We start from the raw sequence: 22,361 nt of genomic DNA on the forward strand, positions 1-22,361 counted from the left end.
TGGGACGGGGACCTCCTGCTCTGCCTCACTCTATCCCCTGGCGTTGTTCCTGTGATTAGCCTGGGACTGCAAGTCCTCCTCATTAGCACTTGTGATGAGATAGCTTCAGGAACAGAAGGATGAGAGGAGAGCTCCCTGCCCCCTGCAGCTTCCAGGACCACCAAGGAGCCTGCTGGATGAGCCAGAACCGGGAGAGCTTTGGGAGAAGGTTCAGACCCAGTGGGCCTGCGGCAGAATTCATGGCCCCCGTCCCTGCCCTGCTCTTGGCCTTGGCGAACCTGTGCTCGCCAACGCTGGAGGAGCACAGGGGACTTCAGAGGCCTGGCGTCCCAGGTGGGCTCCACCGTGCGGTCCTCAGCATGGACACGGCCGCGCCTGCCCTGGGAGCAGCGCTCAACCAGATCCTATTCCTGCGCAAGGATGCGCCCGCGCCCCTCCCCCCGACATCGTGCCCTGGACCTGCACCTGCGCCTGCCTGCGAGGGGCCCCACTTCCCTGCTCAACCTGTTCATAGAAAATTGGGACCACGTCACTGCATTCTGGGGGTGATGAGAAAGGAAAGAGACGACTGTCCTCACCGTCTGTCGCCCACCAGAGCCAGGAAGGAAAGAGCCACACATGCGTGCTCACCTGCTTCCAGACTCCTGAGTGGGGTGTGTGCCTGTGCATGTGTGTGTGTGTGCTGTCTATGTACATGTGTATGGTGTGTGTTGTGTGTATACATGTGTGGGATGTGTGGTATGTATGTGTGTATACTGTGCATATATGTGTGTGGTGTATATACACATGCATGTGGTGACTATGGTTGGTATATGTGTAATGTGTAATGTGTACATGCAGGTGTGGTATGTTGTATGTACTTGTGTGTTGTGTGCATGTGCATCCATGTAGTTTGTATGTGGGCATGTATGCTGTGTATCTCTGTGTGTCATGTGTATATACATGTGTGATATGTGTGCTGTGTGTATGTGTATTATGTATGTGTGAATGTGGTATGTGTGTACCATATACTAATGCATGTGGAATGTATGAGAAGTGAGTAATGTGTGTGGTACACTGTGTACATATATGTGTGTGGTGTCTACATATCTGTATATGTGATGTGTCTACATGTGTGTGCTGTATATACACACGTGTGGTATGTGTGGTGTGTATGTGTGTGGCATGTATTTGTATGTGTGGCGTATACACACATGTGTGGTATTTATGTATGTGGTATGTATTTGTGCATGGTGTGTATTTGTGTGTGTGGTGTGTGTTTATGTGTGTGGTGTATATACACGTATGTGGTGTGTATTTGCATGTGGTATGTATATGTATGTGTGGTGTATATGTGCTTGGTATGTATTTGTGTGTGGTGTGTATATGTGTATGGTGTGTATTTGCATGTGTGGTGTGTATATGTGTGGTATAATACACATGTGTGGTGTAATACACATGTATGGTATATATTTGCATGTGTGGTATGTATTTATGTGTGTGGTGTGTATATGTGTGTGGTGTAATACACATGTGTGGCGTGTATATGTGTGGTATAATACACATGTGTGGTGTAATACATATGTGTGGTGTGTATTTATGTGTGTGGTATATATACATATGTGCAGTGTGTATATGCCAGTGCGGTGTGTATTTGTGTGTGTAGTGTGCATATGTGTGTGTGGTGTAATATACATGTGTGGTGTGTATTTGCATGTGTGGTGTGTATATGTGTGTGTTGTGAAATACACATGTGTGGTGTGTATTTGTGTGTGGTGTATATACCACGTGTGGTGTGTATATGCCTACATGGGGTTTATTTGCGTGTGTGGTGTGTATATGTGTGTATGGTGTACATACCATGTGTGGTGTGTGTGGTGTGTATCTACACATGTGTGATGCGGCGCAGTCTGTGTGCATGTGTGTGGAGCCTGTGCTGTATGTGCAGTGAGACCCCAACACTCCCAGGTGCCCGTGAGCGCTTCCTTCCTCCAGCAGCCCCCGCCTCTTCTCCTGCGTGCTGTTGGGGTTACCCCAGGAACTCTGCCCTCCCGAGTCCCTGGCCTTCTCAAGATACTCGGGGAGACTTTTCCATGTGCGTGGGACGCCCTACAGTACCATGACTCACACAATGAGCAAGAAAGATGGTGGCAGGAAGGAGTTCGAATAGGACTTGGCCTCTGGCCTGAATTGGGTAGCATTTGAACTCCAGAGCCCACTCAGGACTCCAGCCACAGCAGCAGCTGTAGTGCCCACAGCTGGTGTCTGCTGGGTGCTGGCTACAGGCCAAGCACAGGGGGACACATGCTGTCTGCCTTGTGTCATTGAGCAGGGCGGTGGCTGTACAGTGAGGCCAGGAAATGAGACCCCAGATGCCGGGCACTCGGCCTGCAGCCGTGCAGCCAACAGGGCTGCCAGGGAGTGCCGCCAGCCACAGCACACCTCAGCCACGTGGGCTTTGATGGGGTGGACAGATGGTAGAGGAGGGCTTCGCTGGGAGGCAGGAGAACCAGGAGCTGACAACCTTTACTGGATGGAAGGAAGAGATGCCAAGAATGTCTCACAGCCACCCCTCCCCCTGCCATGGAGAGGGAATGGTCCCTGTCTCCTGGCCATGGATGGCTCCCAGCATAACTGTGGCACCAGGAAAGGCTGTGTCCAGCCAGATGTCGAGGGCTGAAGTTCAAGCTCATTGCAATGTTCCATGCGTGCAGGAGACATCCCGAGCCAAGGATCATGAGGGAAAAGGAACCAGGGTGACATCCTGGGCAGCCCCCTGCAGATCTGCAGTCTTGCAGCCACAGGCTGGCTCATGGAAAGGCACAGGGCCCCGAGGCCACCCATGGGCCCCGCTCTGCAGGGCTGACAGATCCTGCCTGCCTTAGTCCTGAAATCATGCGCTTGCAAATACTCAGGCAGTTTTTTTTCTCCCCAGGGAAACGAAGATGGCCATAAAGTAACGAGCTTGTTGAGACAATTTACAGTAGAATGACTAAGAAACATTTGGAAAATGTTTGACTTCGCAACAATCAAAGACATGCAAAATAAAGCGCCAGCGCGGAATCATTTTCCCTGTCAAATGCACCCGGATAAACACCACAGAATCCGTTCTGGCACGGATGCCACGGAGCAGGCAGAGCAACACCGGGCGGGGACATGGCACCCAGGAAAACGGCGGGACCTTCAAAATGCCTGGCTCTCGTACCCGATGATTACACTTCCAAGGTCCAGCTCAAAGAACGGACAGGGGCCAGTGCTGTGGTGCAGCAGGTCAAGCCATTGTCTGCAGTGCCAGCATCCCGAATGAGCTCTGATTCAAATCCCTGCTGCTCCACTTCCAATCCAGCTCCCTGCTAGTGTGCTCAGGAAAGCAGCAGAAGAGGGCCCAAGTGCTTGGGCCCCAGCACCCATGTGGGAGACCCAGAGGGAGGTCCAGGCTCCTGGCTTCAATCTGGCCCAACCCCAGCCATTGCAGCCATTTGGAAAATGAACTAGTGGGTGGAAGATTCTCTCTCTCTCTCTCTCTCTCTCTCTCTCTCCCTCCCTCCCTCCCTCTCTCTCCCCCCTCCCTCCCTCTCTCTCCCCCCTCCCTCCCTCTCTCTCTCATTGTAAATCTGATTTCAAATAAACAAGTAAATCTAAAGGGAAATCAGTCAAGGGTAGGGCCAGGCTATGGAGCACCTGACCTGTCACCCTAAGATATCCGGGCTTGTCCCTGCAGGCATCAGAGAGCCCCGACAAGTTATCAATCCTTTTGAAGGCTGGCAGAAGGACATGAGTCCGAGTAGGGGGCAGGAGTTCTAGCAGGGAGCCCACTCGAGAGCATGGAGTGACAGTGAGGTGGGAACAGCAGGTGCAGGTGCAGACTCTCCCAGTTTCCTGCAGAGTGGTCCCATTGGAACAAGGTGAAGATGGTGGCCAAGGGAGTGTGGGGATGGAAGAATCACTGTGGATGTACTGCCAGGATTTTTTTGGCAGGGAGGGGGCCTCCAGCTGGAGGTGGCCGGGTCCCAGCTGCATGGAATCACTGAAAATGGTGTTTGCAAACACTATAGGAAGGGAATTTTTAAAAGACAGGTGAATGGTGAAACAGATCCCTTTTTTAAAATTTTTTAAATGATGATGAAATCAGATCAGACCTATTGTCATGTTTAATCCCAGTGAGAGTCAAGTTGGGAATTGATAATTTCTTCTTTTTTTTTTTTTTTTACAGAAGATCAGTTTAGTATACATTAAGTAAAGCTTTCAACAGTTTGCACCCCCATATAAACACAAAGTGAAATATACAGATCCCTTTAATGCAAACAAATGTTAGATTCCTGAGCACTCCCCGAAACAGTGGAATTTGAAGCTTGAGAAAAATAGTTCTAAGTCAAACAAGCCTGGAAGGACTAATCTCCCAAGGGAGCTCATGCAGTCATTATAAATATTTTACAGTGGCTGGAAAAGGCAATAAGAGCCATATTGATAGCCTGTCGCCTACTGTATCCCAGTAGGGGCAGGTGAGTCAGATTATGGCTCATTTACATGCATCATCCACAGCTCCCTGGAAACATCTTGGAATCCACACCCTGAGGTTTCAGTGAGAGGCTTATGCGGTTCAGCTGCAAATGACAAGCTGCCTTTACTTCCTCTGCTTGGTTCTGCATTCGAAAGCTCCGCAATTTTGTTTCCCATGGATCCCAACCCCTGGGCCAGCCCCAGGGCCCAGTGACCCAGCTCCCACATAAAGTGGCTCCCCATAAGCAGGAGCCACTATCAGTCCCCTCATTCTGAGCCCTGAGCCCTGAGCCCTGCACATGGAGCTTGAAATGTGATGTGTGTGCACCTGCGGGATGGCCCCCGTGTCCAACAGGGGGCAACGAGGTGGAAAGGGAGGGCTCAGTTACACAGCTAGTGAGTGGCACCCCCTGAGGCTCTTGCACTCCATGGGCCATGTTCCAACTGGTGCTTCTCAAATTTTTCCATGCATCTGAGTCACCTGGGCTCTTTCTCAAACACAGGTTCCGACTCAGGAGGAGGCCTGGAGTGGGACCTGAGAGTCTGCATCCTTAGCAAAGCTCCCAAGTGATGCACCTGCTGCAAACTCAGGGACCGTGCTCTGAAGAAGAAGGGCATGACCCACTGTGTTGTATTACTCCTGTCCATAATCAGTCATCAGGCTCAGAGACTGACAACAGCTATACCAAAGCCAGCACTGAAAACCAAGCCTGTCTAGCCCAAATGTCCATGCTCTGGCACAAGTGAAAGGCCCGAGACGGGGTGAAGACGGCAGGCGCCAGGCACCAGGAGCCAGAGGTTCAGATCTCAGCCCCACCAGCAAGCAGCTAAGACAGAACTTGACTTCTCCAAGCCGAATAACACAGCAGTCTGCCTCGTGGGGCTACTTGGCAATTGCAGTGGAGCAACCAGGATTCGAACTGGCACTCTGATATGGGATGCCTGCATTTCAGACAGTGGCCTAAGCCACTTAGCACTACATTGGCCCTATTTTTATTGTGTTCTTGTCATTACTGGGTAGATTTAAGACTTTGTAGAAGCTTCAAGGGCAACTGTATCTACATATGCCAATTACTTTCCTAAAAAAATAATGACAGATTTATAATTGCGAATACAGCATGTACTCACCCGTTGCCACCTGGGGAGACTGTCCAGAGCCCATCAGGGCGTGGAACCCGTGCTGTGCAGAGCAGAGGCCCAGTAGATATTTACAAGTCCTCACGGAGTCGGTGACAAACGTGTGCTTTTTCCCAGTGACGCTGCTGGTGATGCTGAACTTCTTTCGCTGAAAGAAGAAAATAGAGACTTGAATAAATAGAGCCCTGCAGAGGGCAGTAAGATACTCAGTCCCTCAGGTCAGCATCCACCCGCCGGGCATCCAGGAGGGGAGGACTATGGTGTCCGACTAAGACCTTTTGTGTTTCCTTAAAGAAAATCTTTGTGTCTTCCTCCACTCACAAGGCAAGTGCTTGTGGATCAGGCAAACGTCATTTGCCAAGAGGCATGAAATGAGCCAGGTACACCAGTGGCCGCGGGGAGCGAATGGGATCCCTTGGGTGCATTAGGGAAGGACCATTGCGTACTCCAAAAGATTTGCAGACAAAAGTCTCTGGCAGTGGGATTGTGGCAATAACAAAAGCACTCGGACGTGCTTGTGCGACAGTAACCAGACAGAAACAACATGTAGCACCATCTTGAGTCCTGCCCCTCCTCTCAGAAGGAAGCAGACCACCTGCCAGCCTAGCTGGTGTCCCCTGAAATTGTAAGTGTCCCCCGTCTTTCTGATAAGGTTGGAAACACCAGCAGGATGCTGAGGGGCTGACTGCTAATACACATGCAAAGGGGATACTGTCACACAGGCTTGAAGGCAGGTGCACCGTGGATTTGTGAATGCAGACAGTGTTTCCCTGCAGAAAACATTTTGCTACAGCTCCTGACCACAGGGCCTGGCCAGCCTAGTGTGGAATCCCGTCTGTGAGTGGCCTTGAGGAGCCCTGCCATTCTTCTGCATCTTCCAGTGCCGGGATTCCTTCTCAGCCTGGCGCTGGCATTCAGACTGTGCGCTGATGTTTCTCGCTGCTCCGCACCAGGTTCTACGCCAGGTTGCTTTATGCTTTAACTCATGTCGTCTTTGTAGCTACAGAATGGGGGATTTTATGTCATTAAACTGATTCCATAGAAGTGGAAACAGATCGAGAGTCCCCCAAAAATGCAACAGGAATTGAGATCCCACCACCAAGAGATGCTTTTCTATGTTACACTCCTTGTTTTTCAGAAACAGACGCCGTGGCTCACTAAGCTAATCCTCCGCCTTGCGGCGCCGGCACAGCAGGTTCTAGTCCCGGTCGGGGCGCCGGATTCTGTCCTGGTTGCCCCTCTTCCAGGCCAGCTCTCTGCTTTGGCCCTGGAGTGCAGTGGAGGATGGCCCAAGTGCTTGGGCCCTGCACCCCATGGGAGACCAGGATGAGTACCTGGCTCCTGCCATCGGATCAGCGCGGTGTGCCGGGCGCAGCGCGCCGGCCGCGGTGGCCATTGGAGGGTGAACCAATGGCAAAGGAAGACCTTTCTCTCTGTCTCTCTCTCTCACTGTCCACTCTGCCTGTCAAAAAAATAAAGAAAAAGAAACAGAGAAGGGGGAGAGAGAGACAAAGACTCATAGACAAAGGGAAAGAGTTCCCGTTCGTTTGCTGGTCCACTCCCCAAATGCCCACAGTGGCCCCTAGCTGGAGCCCAAAGTGGGAAACCAAGGACAAAACCTGGGTTCCCCTTGTGGGAGGTGAGTGGCAGGGACCTGACGACTTGAGCCATCACCACTGCTTCCCCGGGTCTGCTTAGCAGGAAGTGAGTCAGGACTGTCACTGGAGAGAAAGCCATGGCCCTTGTCTTCACAAGAAAGAATTCAGGCGTGAGACGAGAGCAGTGGAAAGCAAAGTGGCAAGGTGTATTAGGGTAGGACAACCGCAAGAATGGACAGGCGACTGCAGACAGAACCTGAGAGACAGTGCCCAGCTTACATTCGGCCTGGGGTTTTAAGGGGATAGGTCTTGCCTACCCACCTTTTCTCCCCACCCCCTTCTACTCCTCCAGAACAAAGGACTTATTGGGTGAAAATAAGAAAAATTCCTGCCCAAGTTTTCCACTGAGGTTGTCAGACAGAGGAAGCCTGGCTGGCATGGTGGAAAGGGAGGGGCTTAGTTACACAGCTAGTGAGTGGCACCCCCTGAGGCTCTTGCACTCCATGGGCCATGTTCCAAGCTGGTGCTTCTCAAACTTTTCCATGCATCTGAGTCACCTGGGCTCTTTCTCAAACACAGATTTTGACTCAGGAGGAGGCCTGGAGTGGGACCTGAGAGTCTGCATCCTTAGCAAAGCTCCCAAGTGATGCACCTGCTGCAAACTCAGGGACCGTGCTCTGAAGAAGAAGGGCATGACCCACTGTGTTGTATTACTCCTGTCCATAATCAGTCATCAGGCTCAGAGACTGACAACAGCTATACCAAAGCCAGCACTGAAAACCAAGCTTCTCTCTAGGGTGCCCGCCTTAGAGGAAGGATGTTTACCTGGCCAGGTGGAAGGGGCTGGACCCCCGGGACAGTCATCAGGACCTGGGCAGGACTTTGAAGTGCTAAGTGCTGGCCTGCACCTGGAAGGTTCCCAGGGTGACTTCAAAATGCAGATGCAGGTGCAGATGCTGGGCTGCTGTAGATGTCAGTTTCCTTAGGCCCTTCTCACACACACAGCTAATTTCCAACTTCCTGCCTAACAGGACCACAGCCAGCTGTCAAAGCCAGGTGTTCCAAAATAGGACATAGATGTCTTAACCACTAGGCCAAACACTCGCCCCTGCATTGTACTGTTAAGGCTCACACACAAAAAATAGTATTTGTGTAGCTCATAAGGCTAAACCAACAAAGTTATCTCTATGGAGCTTCATAGAATAAAGAATTATAACATTTTGGAAAATTTAATGCTAATATGAATGATAAAATATGAAGTAAGAGAGGTGATATTGTTTCAGGAAAACAGCGTGGAGAAATTATTGCTACCTCAGTTCTTTGTCTCACATGGAAGAAGAATTTCCAAGCAGACAGCAGAGAGATTTAAAAGGATTTATTAGAGTCAAAGACCTCCAGCTGGAGTGGCATGGAGGGGGCGCTTCCAAGAGAGGAAAGAATCCCAAGAGGCCCCTAGCACTGGGGTTTTTAAGTACAGTTTTGAAAGAAAAAAAACCTTGACAATCAGATTGGCATTCAGTTACCAGGTAGCGACAAAACCCACAAAAGACCTGATTTCCAACCCTCCATGCTGTCTGGCCTGCCCCTGATAAAACAAAAGACCATCCAGAGAGGTGGTACAGGTAACTTGCTCTCACAATCAGCTGTGAGCTCAGGAAGAGCTTCCCTAGCTATTTGGAGATTCTGAAGGAAGGAGGGTGACCTGCTTGTTCTTGCTAAAGATAACGTTTTTTGGGGGAAAGAAGCAAATATTTTACACTGCAAATTCCATCGGGACCACCCTGACTCCTCACACTATTACAGTGAATTTATACGTAATTCTAGATGAAGTCTCTGCTCTAGATATTCTATATATTTCGGTAAGAACTTTAGGTTTGCTCCTGTGAAAATAACTTACCCACACAGTGTTCATGCCTGAATGGGCTCCCTGGAATTCCTGACCCTCTTCTAGACTCATCTCACGTAAACCCTGACAGCAACCTTCCTGAGAAACTCCATTCATACAAGCCAGAGATTAACAAACGGCACATCGTTTTCATTGCTTTTCCTTTTTTCCATTCACCTACTTTTGGATAATCATTTTTAATTGTACTTTTATTGACAAATGTGCTAATGTGAATGGATTCTGATTCTAACGAAACTATTCTATAGCTTGTGTCTTTTTACACAATGCATTTTCTCAAATATTTATTTTTTTAAAGATTTATGTATTATTTGAAAGTCAGAGTTACACAGAGAGAAGGAGAGGCAGAGAGAGAGAGAGAGAGAGGTCTTCCATCAGCTGGTTCACTCCCCAGGTGGCTGCAATGTCTGGAGCCAGGTTGATCCAAAGCCAGGAGCCAGGAGCTTCTTCTGGGTCTCCCACGCAGGTGCAGGGGCCTAAGTACTTGGGCCATCTTCTACTGCTTTCCCAGGCCATAGCTGGATCGGAAGTGGAGCAGCTGAGTCTCAAACCAGCACCCATATGGGATGCTGGCACTGCAGGCAGTGGCTTTACCCACTAAGCCACAGTGCCGGGCCCACCAAATACTTATAGATGTTTCTCTGTTAGTCTTAGTACTTCTTCCTCCAACACCAAATCTCAGTCCTTGCCATTTGGTGCCAAATCAAAATAATGTGGACAGGGGCTGGCGCTGTGGTACAGCTGGTTAAAGCTGCCACCTGCAGCACCAGCATCCCATGTGGGCACTGGTTCAAGTCCCAGCTGCTCCACTTCTAATCCACTCCCTGCTGATGCACCTGAGAAAGCAGCAGAGGATGGCCCAGGTCCCTGGACCCCTGCACCCATGTGGGAGACCCGGAGGAATCCAGGCTCCTGGCTTCGGATCAGTTCAGCTCCAGCCGTTGCAGCCATCTGGGGAGTGAACCAGCGCATGAAAGACTTCTTTGTGTGTGTGTGTGTGTGTGTGTGTGTACCTCTCTCTGTAACTCTGCCTTTCAAAATAAAACTTTAAAAAAAATGATGTGGACGAGGCTTAAAGATAAAGTTTGATCTGCCGACAGATGAGGAAGTAGCAGACTCAAGTCTTCAGAACTGCTATCCAAACACAGGGCAAGACGCACATTGCCTCCAACCGGGTGAGAAGGGGCAGGTTGGAGGCTGGGGGTTATGTGGTCAGGTTGCATATTCGGTTCTTGTCCAAGCTCCTCTGTTAGCCAGCAGCGCTCTGCTCTTTAGGGAATGCCTATGACAGCCAAAAGGGCTATGGTCGGTGTGGTGGCCACATGCAGGTGGTAATTGCTTTCTACCCCAGATCTGGAATTCCTCCAAGGGAAACCAAATTCCTGGAGACAATGTTAGAAAACCTTGTAGGGCCAGCTGCACCACACCCTTAATCCAGTGAGTTAAACTAAAGGGGGGAGCCTGGGAGGCTGGCGCCTGATGGTTTCTGACACCTACGTTCCAGGCACTGTGTAGGGCCTTGGTTTCACCTCACTATTTAACCCAGCATTTCAGGCTTGCTGGAGATTTGATTAGAAGCCATGCACTTGATCAGCACACACTGATACACTTTTTTTTTTTTTGACAGGCAGAGTTAGACAGTGTGAGAGAGAGAGACAGAGAGAAAGGTTTTCCTTTTTCTGTTGGTTCACCCCCCAAGTGGCCGTTAAGGCCGGCGCGTTGCGGCCATCGCCGATCCAAAGCCAGGAGCCAGGTGATTCCTCATGGTCTCCTATGTGGGTGCAGGGCCCAAGGACTTGGTCCATCCTCCACTGCACTCCCGGGCCACAGCAGAGAGCTGGCCTGGAAGAGGGGCAACCAGGACAGAATCCGGCACCCCGACTGGGACTAGAACCCAGAGTACCAGCGCTGCAGGCGGAGGATTAGCCTAGTGAGCCGCAGCGCCGGCCATACCGATACACTTTCAAAGCATCCTGTAAATGTATATTAATTTTCTTCAGGTATTTAAATATTTAAATACAATGTTTACATATTGTAGAGGAGTCAGTCAACTTTTCAGATCTAATGACAAATCTAACAAATCTGAAAAGGGAGACTCCACACACACACACACACACACACACCCCTCAGTCTCTTTCAGTCTGTAAATTCTCAAACATACTTTCCCTTTGGAATTCAGTGCTGTAAGACGTTGGACACCACAGAGAGCTGAAGAGCAATCTTGCTTCTCTGCTCAAAGCTGCAAACAGTTTTGGCTGTGGAGGTGCGGCCGGCTGCCACTCATCACCATCTTGATAACATCCTCTCATGGGAAATTCTCTCTGCAGGCAAACACTCGCATAGCGAGCTGCTGTGTGAATAAGATGATGTCAGACTCCAGCCTCAGCTCGGGGACCTGGCCGTGAAAACCCTCCTGGGCGGCCTCTCCGTGCAAACACCAGGTGCATCGTTGCGAATGCCTCATCTCCACGGGCTGTGTTGTCGCCGCGGTGTGTTCGCCTACGTGCTGATTTGTATGTCTGTAAGTCGTCGTGCCTCTATGCAGAAGAGTGGTATTCTTCCAGGCAGAGGCAGGTGAAGCCAAGCTCCAGGACCCCGCCTTGGATGGCGTCTTTGCCAGGAGGGGCCCTGGCACTGTGCCCACCTGGTCGTCTAAGATGCAGACAGTAAGCAGCTTCTTCCATCCCACTCCAACTCCCCTCCTTCTCGCCATCTCTCACGCCAGGTGCTGGGTGCTATGGAGCGGAGTCCCCAGAGGAGATGTGGAGACAGACACAGGTTTAGTTTAGATTTCATGCGATTTATTTATGCCACTTAGACTCCCCTGTGCAGTAGGTACTTTGCTGCCAGCTTCGCCAAACTCCTTCCATGGAGCCAGCACAAAAGCGCACGTGACATTAACCAGGACCTGCTATAGCAGACACCCTAGGAGGCTCAACATGTACAGAGCCTGGTCTCTGGGAAGCTTTTGCAACCGTCAAAAACACCCAATAAGCTGAAGTCCCGTCCACTGAGGACATGCTGCATAATGGTAGACATTACATCATCAATGCACCACATGAGTATTTTCGGGTTTTTTTTTTTTTTGGTAGGAACCGTACAAAATAGGATTTGTTGTATTTCTTGCATTTGTAGCAAGGCGCTCTATAGCAACACCATAAAGAGACAGCATGTCTCCATGCAAAGCTGCATGTTTTATGCATCTTATCAATAATAAAAACAAATTTCTATCAGCCAGGCCAAAAGAAAGACTAAGCCATATCTCTACGCTCTTGAGAGAAAACGGTATTACAAACGTGTCATCATATGGAAAAAAATTAATCAGAGGATGATACCAAAAATTTGAAAGAAAAAAATATTATAGATTGGTCAGAGGGTTAATTAATAAAAATAGGATTTCCTGGATTTTGTGATATTTTCAGTGTTTGCTCAGCTTTTGAAAATTCAAGTGTTGATGTGATTTCTTGTCTCATTGGATAGAAATACCCCCTTGCATGCAGTAGTTTGTGTTTGTCACTTTGTATTCTTTTTCTCAAGCGAGTGCTACCTAGCCTGTACCTCTCCTGCTTTCCTGTGTTTCTCTTCAGAGATTTTGACAGTGTGTAGGTTCATTCTTCCAGTAGGACCATTTTTTGATTGATAATCAAACCATGCACAGATGCCAGCACATCTACCAGTCATGTCCTTTGAAAACAGTTCCCCACCTCCCCGGCGACTTCGTGCAGGCTGGCGAGATAAATAATCTGTGATTGAGGCATTTTGCCTTCAGCTATTAATATGCAAGACTGAATCCATCGTCCTGAGCTAATTCGTGTATTGATCTCGGCGTTCCCAATTTTGTGCTTGCAGAAGCATAAAAAGTTCAGTCATTTTCTGGAGCAGCTGCTTGTTTCGTGGCAAACAGCTGGTGGCATGACTGCATGTGATGCCTTTTCCATAAAAACCAGTCATTCACACCAAGAACGAGCCGATCAGCGGAGTGTAGAAGCCCTAATTAAGTAGTGTTTTGCAGGCTACTAAGTTTGTCTTGTGGACCTCATGACTTCCCGGCTTTAATCAAAACATTGTTCCTCATTGTGGGGGAAACAAACATCTACAAAAATTAAATCAATTTATATATCAAGTACTCACCTATGGGGATTGTTAACCTTTTTTGACTTGAAAAAAATCCACTTTTCAAAATTCCTTTTGAGCTTATCTTCATTTTTATGAATATTTTTTAAACAAACTACATTGAAATTTTTGAATGATTAAACACACAGCAAAGCACATACGAAGGAATGTAACAGTATTGTTTTGATTCCATAACTAAAATTCCTCAAATAAGCTTTTAACTAAGTGAAAGTAATTCATGTAATTAAAATTTTGAAAAATTCATAAATATAAAATGGTTTATATATAAGTTTGGTCAAAAATATCTGGGAAAAAGTCAGTATTCTGGACATATAAATGCCACTTTTATGAACTCAAATTATGCTCAAGTATTATTTATCTTAGAAGTAACCATTTCTCCTAAAGACAAACAATAATGTATCACGAAATTCTAGCAAGAATAATATTTGACACTGCACTAGCCTCAAAATCCACATTATCACACACAAAAGAAACTGTCAGAAGATGAATAAAAGCTATCATGTTCTATTTAAGAAACTCTTAACATCAGATAATGATGACAGAAACTGTGGTGTAGTTGGTAGACAACTCTTAAAACCACTGGAGAAAATAAAATAGAAAAGACATTGAATTTTTTGATGACCCCTAGGACAAAGAACCATGAAGTATCTGTGAAATCCAACAAGCAGTCCTACATACGACGGCCCAGCATCCATGGTGCCAGGGCCAAATTGGTTGTAATTGAATTCAAGAAGAAAAAATACACAATAGTGTCTAAATATCATCTGAAACGTTACGTGTTTAATGAGGGCTTCCTGTGTTTTGAAAATGGCTTTTAAACTTTCAAGGGCCATCACAAGTTTGTACACCTCAGTGTCCGTGGCACACTTGAGCCCGTGAGAGACTGGCCAGGTACCTAGCACAGTGCTAGCAAAGGGACAATTCAACCACAAGGGACGTGGCTGCAAACCTGGGGGGCTCCAGTCCACTGGTGCTATGCTCCCCTCCCTGGCCCTGCCTCCAACCTTGCTCTCATCTGGGGTGAATGCTCCAGCTGAGAACTCTACCCAGAGGAAAAGTGTAGCCCTTGGGGCTAATGACTGTCTACGGGGGTCCTGGTGGGAGGCTGGGGAGGGGTAGTGGGAAGAACAGCTTCCCAAACCCCTGGTAGCCTTCTTCTAGCCACCCAACAGTGCACAGAGCACAGCCTCCCTGCAGCCCACAGAGCACAGATTAACCCCACACCACCCCACAAAGCACAGGTTAACCCCAGCCTCCCCACAGTGCTCAGAGCACAGGTTAACCCCAGCCACCCCACAGTGCACAGAGCACAGGTTAACCCCAGCCTCCCCACAGCACACAGAGCACAGGTTAACCCAACCTCCCCAAGGAGCACAGGTTAACCCCACACCACCCCACAAAGCACAGGTTAACCCCAGCCTCCCCACAGTGCTCAGAGCACAGGTTAACCCCAGCCTCCCCACAGCACACAGAGCACAGGTTAACCCAACCTCCCCAAGGAGCACAGGTTAACCCCACACCACCCCCACAAAGCACAGGTTAACCCCAACCTCCCCACAGTGCACAGAGCACAGGTTAACCCCAGCCTCCCACAGCACACAGATCATAGGTTAACCCCAAACTCCCCACAGTTCACAGAGCACAGGTTAACCCCAAACTCCCCACAGTGCACAGAGCACAGGTTAACCCCAGCCTACCCACAGCACACAGAGCACAGGTTAACCCCAGCCACCCCACAGTGCACAGAGCACAGGTTAACCCCAACCTCCCCACAGTGCTCAGAGCACAGGATAACCTCAACTTCCCCACAGTGCTCAGAGCACAGGTTAACCCCAACCTCCCCACAGTGCACAGAGCACAGGTTAACCCCAACCTCCCCACAGTGCACAGAGCACAGGTTAACCCCAGCCTCCCCACAGTGCTCAGAGCACAAGTTAACCCCAACCTCCCCACAGCGCACAGAGCACAACCATCACACAGCGCTCCAAGCACAGGTTAAGGGTTCTGAGCACTTGGGCGGGAGATGTCTACATGACCGTGTCTCCCAGTGCAGCAGCATAAAGGAAAATGAAGCCTGGCCCTGTATCACCCGAGTCACACTCACGCAGGTGGAAATCTTCCCCGTCTCTCTCCACGGAAGCCATAGAGTTGCAGTCCTGCCATGGGGCTTCACTGCGTATACCACGACTCCCTTGGCACAGACCCCCAGGGCCATGTCCCCCTCTGGCCTCTTCTTCTCTGGGAAGACGCGGTGAACCAGCACGCCGTACTCCGGGAGCTGCTGAGTGACCTGCGTGAGGGAAAAGCCAGGCCACCGAAAGTATGTTAGCAGGTTCCTTTCGGACCACACTCGGCTGAACGAAGGTCCTTCACACAGAACAAACCCACATTTCTAACATGATGGCATTTTTCTATTCTTTCCTTGCAGAGTACCTAATGCAACACTTGGAGAGGCCGCCGCCTGTTCCCTATTCTGTAAGAGACAAGGAGGAAGTCCCAGCCGCTGTGATTCACACAACCCAGGGACTGTGTGTGGAGTAAGTGAGCTCTGGGATGGGTTCTGATGGCCATGCCATTGACAGCCTGGCAGAGGGGACAGGATGAGTCCAGAAATGACTGCAAAGCCACGTGTCTCCCCGGTACACAGCTGCAACATGCCAAACAGCCCGAGAGTGGATGCCTGTGTCCCAGCCAGAGTGCCCGTGTTCAAGTCCCAGCTCCAGCCCCTGACTTCAGCTTCCTGCTCACACAGCCCCTGGCAGGCGGTGGCACTGGCTCGCATGATTGGGTCCCGGCCACCCACGTGGGAGACCTGGACTGAGTTCCAGCTCCTTGATCCAGCCCAGCCATTGACCATTGTGGGCATTTGGAGAATGAAGCACCTGATGGGAACTCTTTGTCTTTCAAATAAAATAGATAGAGGCCAGCTCTGCGGCGGCATAGCGGGTGAAGACGCCACCTGCAGTGCTGGCATCCCAGCTGCTGCACTTCTGATCCAGCTCTCTGCAATGGCCTGGGAAAGCAGTGGACAATGATCCAAGTCCTTGGGCCCCTACACCCACGTGAGAGACCCCAAAGAAGCTCCTGGCTCCTGGCTTCGGATTGACACAGCTCTGGCTGTTGTGGCCATTTTGGGGATGAACCAGCAGATGGAAGACCTCTCTCTCTCTGCCTCTAAACAAATAAATCTTTTTAAAAAAAATAAAATAGATGAATAAATGACATGTTCATTACCTGCAACCTGAATTCCACTCATGAGATCATATCCCTAAGGAACTAAGCAGAAATACAGCTAAAAATTTATGCGGAAAAATGCTAACGTCAGAGTTGCTTAAAATAGTTGCATATTGGAAGACAATTTATAGGTCAAACAACAGAGCATTGAGGCGAAAACTAGGGCATGTCATGTATTAATTCACAATTTCAGTTCAGCAGGATTATATAAATGCACGAACATGCACATGGATTATAAGCCCACCTTTAAATGTATCAACAATAAATGAATGCCCAGAACAAAGGGAGAAAGATGAAAACAAAGGGAGAAAGATGTAACTGCGCTACCTCCCAGTGCGGGGAGGTGGAATTATGCAGAAATGTTTACTTTAACAATCAGAGCGGGACAAGCTCCCTCCCTAACAGGATGGGTCCCCGTGGGCTCCAGGCAGGACGCTCATCTCTCTGCATGCTGCACACAGCCTCAAGCAGACCTCCCAGGGAAAAACCAAATCCATGAAAGACTGCAGGCAAATGACTCCAGAGCTATTCAGTGCTAGGTCAAAGGTCGAGGGAAAAGTGGCCTGCGGTTCAACCAGCGGGGAGGGACACAGGGAGCCCAGGACCCAAGGCTGGGGCCTGGGGAGAGGCTGGCAGGTGGAGTGCACCCCACAGGTGTTTCCAGCAAGGCTGACTCCCTGGCTGTCCCACAGTTGGGTGGCCACTCGCATCACATGGCTCTGTAACCCCCACTCGTGCCCCGTGAGGGAGTGCTCCATCTTGACAGGGAACACGCATGAAGGCTGAGCTGTGGGAGGCGGTGAGCGTGTTGCTGTGGGTCTCAGCTCATGAGACACTTGCAGGTGACACCGTGCTAGGCATGAGGACCTGTGAGGTCCCATCTCCTGCACGGTTGGCCAAAAAGAGAGGGCCAGAGCTTGCCCCGGCAGCTCTGTGTTCCAGTGCCCGTGACTATTAATGGCAAGAAAACACGGACTGAATATTTCTACCGGTGTAGACTTGTGTACAGAGAAATGGGCAAACCCCTGAGCTTCCTCTGCATTTTCATGTGTATCACAAAATTTTATTCACGCATATATTTGAATGGCAAAGAGAGAATGAGAGAGGGAGCAAGCCAGGGTTCCCACTTGCTGACTCGCCCTGAAACTGTCCACAACAGCCTAGACTGGGCTGGAGAAGTGATGCTGAGAGCTGGGAACTCAACCTAGGCCTCCCACGTGCAAGGCAGGAACCCAATTACTTGGGCCATCCCTACTGCCTCCCCAGGTGTGCATTATATGAAGCAGAACCCAGGTACTCCCACATGAGACAGCAGTGTCTGAACTGCTAGGCTAAACACCTGCTCCCCTGAGTTTCCTTTGGAGGCTGCTCCTCAAATCTAAAGGCCCAGCCACTTATGGCATCCTGGAGGACCCAGGGCGTCTCCTTTGCGGAGTGGATGGCTCTGTCCTGGTCCCACCATCTTGACCTAGAGTAGCTGAGGTTGCCCTGATTCTCACTGAGCGTGCGTCCCGGTGCTGCCTGCTGGCTCCCGGGCACACAGCCACTTTCCCAGGAGACCTGAGACTTGCCATGGACGGGGAGCAATGCTTTCTGTCTCCGTTCCCCCATAGCGTCTGGTCTGCAGTAAGCAGGGGTCGTGGAATAAGCAAAGGCCGTTCATCGTAATGGGTGCCCATGAATGCAGGACTGAAATGCCACTGCCTTTGCGGGGAGGGTGAGTGGCTCAGAGCTGCACCCCGTACATGGACCGGGAAGTTGCAAATTCGGGATCTTCCAATGGCTCCGCTTTGGCTCGCAGCCCAGCTTTGTCCATCGGTGGTCCTATGAGTCACGTATGAGAAACGAAGTCTCCCGGCTGGCAGAGGAGTGGCTGGGACGCTGCTCCAAGGTGGAAGAAAGGAGCTACAGCACCCAGCCCTGCTTGCTAAATCCTCCCATCTCTGGGGCCATTTCCAGCACCACCTGCTTCTAGAAGCTTCTCCCTGCCCCATCAGAGCAATGAGGTTCGCCTGTACCTGCTTGCAGGTCTGAGCCCATCTGGCCCCCTAGGGAAGGCTCGGAAGGGGCTTTGCTGACTGTGTTCCCTCGAACCCAGCTCCCTCTCAAGGCACAGAGCCCTCACCCTCAAGAACTGCAGCTCGGCGTCCACTCCCCGGGGTGTAGAACTGAGCCGGTGCATCTGGGAGACCTCCACCTGGACCCGGAGAGCCGTCATTCTTTCGATCAGACTCGCCGGGAGGTACTCTTCCACGCGAAAATACGCCTTGCTCTCCCCCTGCTGGAGACAAAGACAGAGGTCAGAGCGGGCGACGAGGACTCCGCAGGACAGCCATGTGTGGCTCGCCATGCCGCTGGGGGCCCAGGGTGGGAGCTGCCCTGGTGGGCTATCATTTCCCACACTATCAGAAGTGGAGCAAACTCTACAGCGTGGATAGATGGGAGACAAGAAAGGAGTCCCGCTGTGGTCCTGGGAACACACAAGGCTCTCTCAGCCCTCACAGTACTACCACGAGAGGGGGCATTAAGATGAGCAAGGAGGGAAATCAGCCAAGAAAGCCACGGCCACACGGCTCGCAAGGACCCGGAAACGAGGCTGGTTCACCCGAAAGTTCCTCCTAGGAGAGGCTGGAAGACCGGTGTCACCCACTGCTTCATGGGAAGTTCCCTGAAAACAGCCTGCAGCGCAGAGTATGCAGAACTATGAGAAGGGGATCTGGGGGGACCGGCACGGTGTCCGCCACAGTCCACGCTCCCGGGGTGACACAGGCCTGTCCTTGGCTGGCCACGGACCGAGCGTCATCAAGCTTGCTGCTAGCCCACACTGATTCTGAGCTCAGCTCAGAGACACAGAGGGAAAGAAGTTGCTCAGCTAGGCGAGGATGTGGGGAAAAAGGGACACTCACCCACTGTTGGTGGGAATGCAAACTGGTCAAGCCACTATGGAAGTCAGTCTGGAGATTCCTCAGAAACCTGAAGATAACCCTACCGTTCAACCCAGCCATCCCACTCCTTGGAATTTACCCAAAGGAGTTTAAATTGGCAAACAAAAAAGCAGTCTGCACCCTAATGTTTATCGCAGCTCAATTCACAATAGCCAAGACCTGGAACCAACCTAAATGCCCATCAACGGTAGACTGGATAAAGAAATTATGGGATATGTATTCTTTAGAATACTATACTGCAGTAAGAAACAACGAAATCCAGTCATTTGCAACAAAATGGAGGAATCTGGAACACATCATGCTGAGTGAAGTAAGCCAGTCCCAAAGGGACAAATACCATATGTTCTCCCTGATCGGTGACAACTGACTGAACACCAAAAAGGAAACCTGTTGAAGTGAAATGGACACTATGAGAAACGGTGACTTGATCAGCATAGCCCTGACTGTTAACGAACAACTTAATACATTATCCCTCTTAGTAGTTTTTTTTTTTTGTCTGCTCTACTTAATATGACTGGTTTAATTCTGTAATTAATACACAGTTATTCTTAAGTGTTGAAAATTAACTGAAATGTGATCCCTGTTAAACATAAGAGTGGGAATAAGAGAGGGAAGAGATGTATAATTTGGGACATGCTCAAGCTGACTTGCCCCAAATGGTAGAGTTAGAAACATACCAGGGGATTCCAATTCAATCCCATCAAGGTGGCATGTACCAATGCCATCTCACTAGTCCAAGTGATCAATTTCAGTTCACAATTGATCATAATGAAAGGACTAAGAGTCAAAGGGAGCACATAAACAAGTCTAGTACCTGCTAACACTAACCGATAGAATAAATAAAGGGGAGAGTGATCCAACATGGGAAGCGAGATACTCAGCAGACTCATAGAATGGCAGATGTCCTAAATAGCACTCTGGCCTCAGAATCAGCCCTAAAGCCATTCGGATCTGGTTGAAAAGCCCATGAGAGTATTTCAGGCATGGAAAGCCAAGACACTCTGGCAAAAAGATCTCTGTGAGTGAGATCCCAGTGGAAAGAACAGGTCTTCAAAGAAGGAGGTACCTTTCTCTGAAGGGAGGAGAGAACCTCCACTTTGACTATGACCTTGTCTAAACAAGATAAGAGTCGGAGAACTCAGAGGGCTTCCATAGCCTTGGAAACTCATGACTGGAGCATGGGGAGATTACTGATGCCATAGACAGGACTGTCAATTTGTAAAGTCTACAACAGGAGTCACTGTGCACTTACTACTCATGTAGGATCTCTGTCCTTAATGTGCTGTACATTGAGATTTAATGCTATAACGAGTACTCAAACAGTATATTTCACTTTGTGTTTCTATGGGGGTGCAAACTGTTGAAATCTTTACTTAATGTATACTAAACTGATCTTCTGTAAAAAAAAAAAAAAAGAAAAGAAAGAAATTATCAATTCCCAACTTGACGCTCACTGGGACTAAACATGACAATAGGTCTGATCTGATTTCATCATCATTTAAAAAAAATCATCTATTATTTTTCACTTTATGTTTCTGTGTGGGAGCAAACTGTTGAAATCCTTACTTAATGTATACTAAGCTGATCTTCTGTATATTAAGATAATCAAAAATGAATCCTCATGTGAATGGAAGGGGAGAGGGAGTGGGAAAGGGGAGGGTTGCGGGTGGGAGGGACGGTATGGGGGGAAAGCCATTGTAATCCATAAGTCGTACTTTGGAAATTTATATTCATTAAATAAAAGTTAAAAAAAAAAAAAGAAGTTGCTCAGCTAAGCGGGTAAGAAAACACATGGAAGGAATGCCATTGGACTGGCCAAACACCCAGGACACTGACAACATCAAATGCTGGTGAGGAACCAGAGCTCTCATTCACTGCTGGTGAGCTCGCGAAACAGCGCGGCCACTTTACAGGACAGTTTGGTGGTGGTATGGCCGGCGCCACGGCTCACTAGGCTAATCCTCTGCCTGCGGCGCCAGTACCCAGGGTTCTAGTCCCGGTTGGGGTGCCAGATTCTGTCCCGGTTTCTCGTCTTCCAGGCCAGCTCTCTGCTGTAGCCTGGGAAGGCAGTGGAGGATGGCCCAAGGGGCCCTGCGCCCACATGGGAGACCAGGAGGAAGCACCTGGCTCCTGGCTTCAGATCAGCGCAGCACGCCGGCCAAAGCAGCCATTTGTGGGGGTGAACCAATGGAAGGAAGACCTTTCTCTCTGTCTCTCTCTCTCACTGTCTAACTCTGCCTGTCAAAGAGAGAGAGAGAGAGAGAGAGAGAGAGAGAGAACAGTTTGGTGAATAATTTTTAAAGATTTATTTATTTATTTGAAAGAGTCACAGAGAGAGAAAGAGGTCTTCCATCTGCTGGTTCACTCCCCATTGGCCACAACAGCCAGAGCTGCACTGATCCGAAGCCAGGAGCTTCTTCCGGGTCTCCCACATGGGTGCAGGGGCCCAGGGACTTGGGCCATCTTCTACTGCTTTCCCAGGCCACAGCAGAGAGCTGGATCAGAAGTGGAGCAGCCGGGACTCGAACCGGCGCCTATATGGGATGCCGGTGCTTCAAGCCAGGGCGTTAACCTTCTATGCCACAGCTCCGGCCCCTGGTGAATTCTTTAACATCGCTAAATGTAATCTTATGATAGGATCCAGCCCTGGTATGTACTCAAAGGAGAAGTCTTACATCCACACAAAAACCTGCACCTGTGTGTTGATAGCAACTTTAAGCGTAGTTGCCAGGACTTGGAAGCAAAAGGTAGCATTCAGCGGGTGACTGCATAAATACGCTGCACTCCCCTCGGTCAATATTCAACACGAACAAGCAATGATTCCTGAGGCCACGAAGACGTGGAGGGAAGCCTCGATGCATGCTGCCAGGCAAACACCCTCAGCCTAGAAAGTCTTCAGAAGCTTCAAGGAAATGTGTACGAAGAAAAAAA

General features: G+C 49.6%; 1 protein-coding gene across 9 annotated transcripts in view; it reads right to left on the reverse strand.

The window, feature by feature from the left end:
- Positions 1–22,361, reverse strand: part of FRMPD2 (FERM and PDZ domain containing 2) — a 116,677-nt gene that overhangs the window by 42,443 nt on the left and 51,873 nt on the right. For all 9 annotated transcript variants that reach the window (XR_011382573.1, XM_070058098.1, XM_070058100.1 and 6 more), the window contains 3 exons: positions 18,611–18,766; positions 15,356–15,541; positions 5,608–5,764 (listed from right to left, as the gene is read on the reverse strand). Coding sequence is in view for 8 of the 9 variants with exons in the window: in XM_070058098.1 (XP_069914199.1) it covers positions 5,608–5,764; positions 15,356–15,541; positions 18,611–18,766 (499 nt within the window). In the remaining variant the exon portion in view is untranslated. The remainder of the gene's footprint in view (positions 1–5,607; positions 5,765–15,355; positions 15,542–18,610; positions 18,767–22,361) is intronic.

The sequence above is a fragment of the Oryctolagus cuniculus genome, chromosome 15 (genome assembly GCF_964237555.1).
Source record: "Oryctolagus cuniculus chromosome 15, mOryCun1.1, whole genome shotgun sequence".
Classification (NCBI taxonomy): domain Eukaryota; kingdom Metazoa; phylum Chordata; class Mammalia; order Lagomorpha; family Leporidae; genus Oryctolagus; species Oryctolagus cuniculus.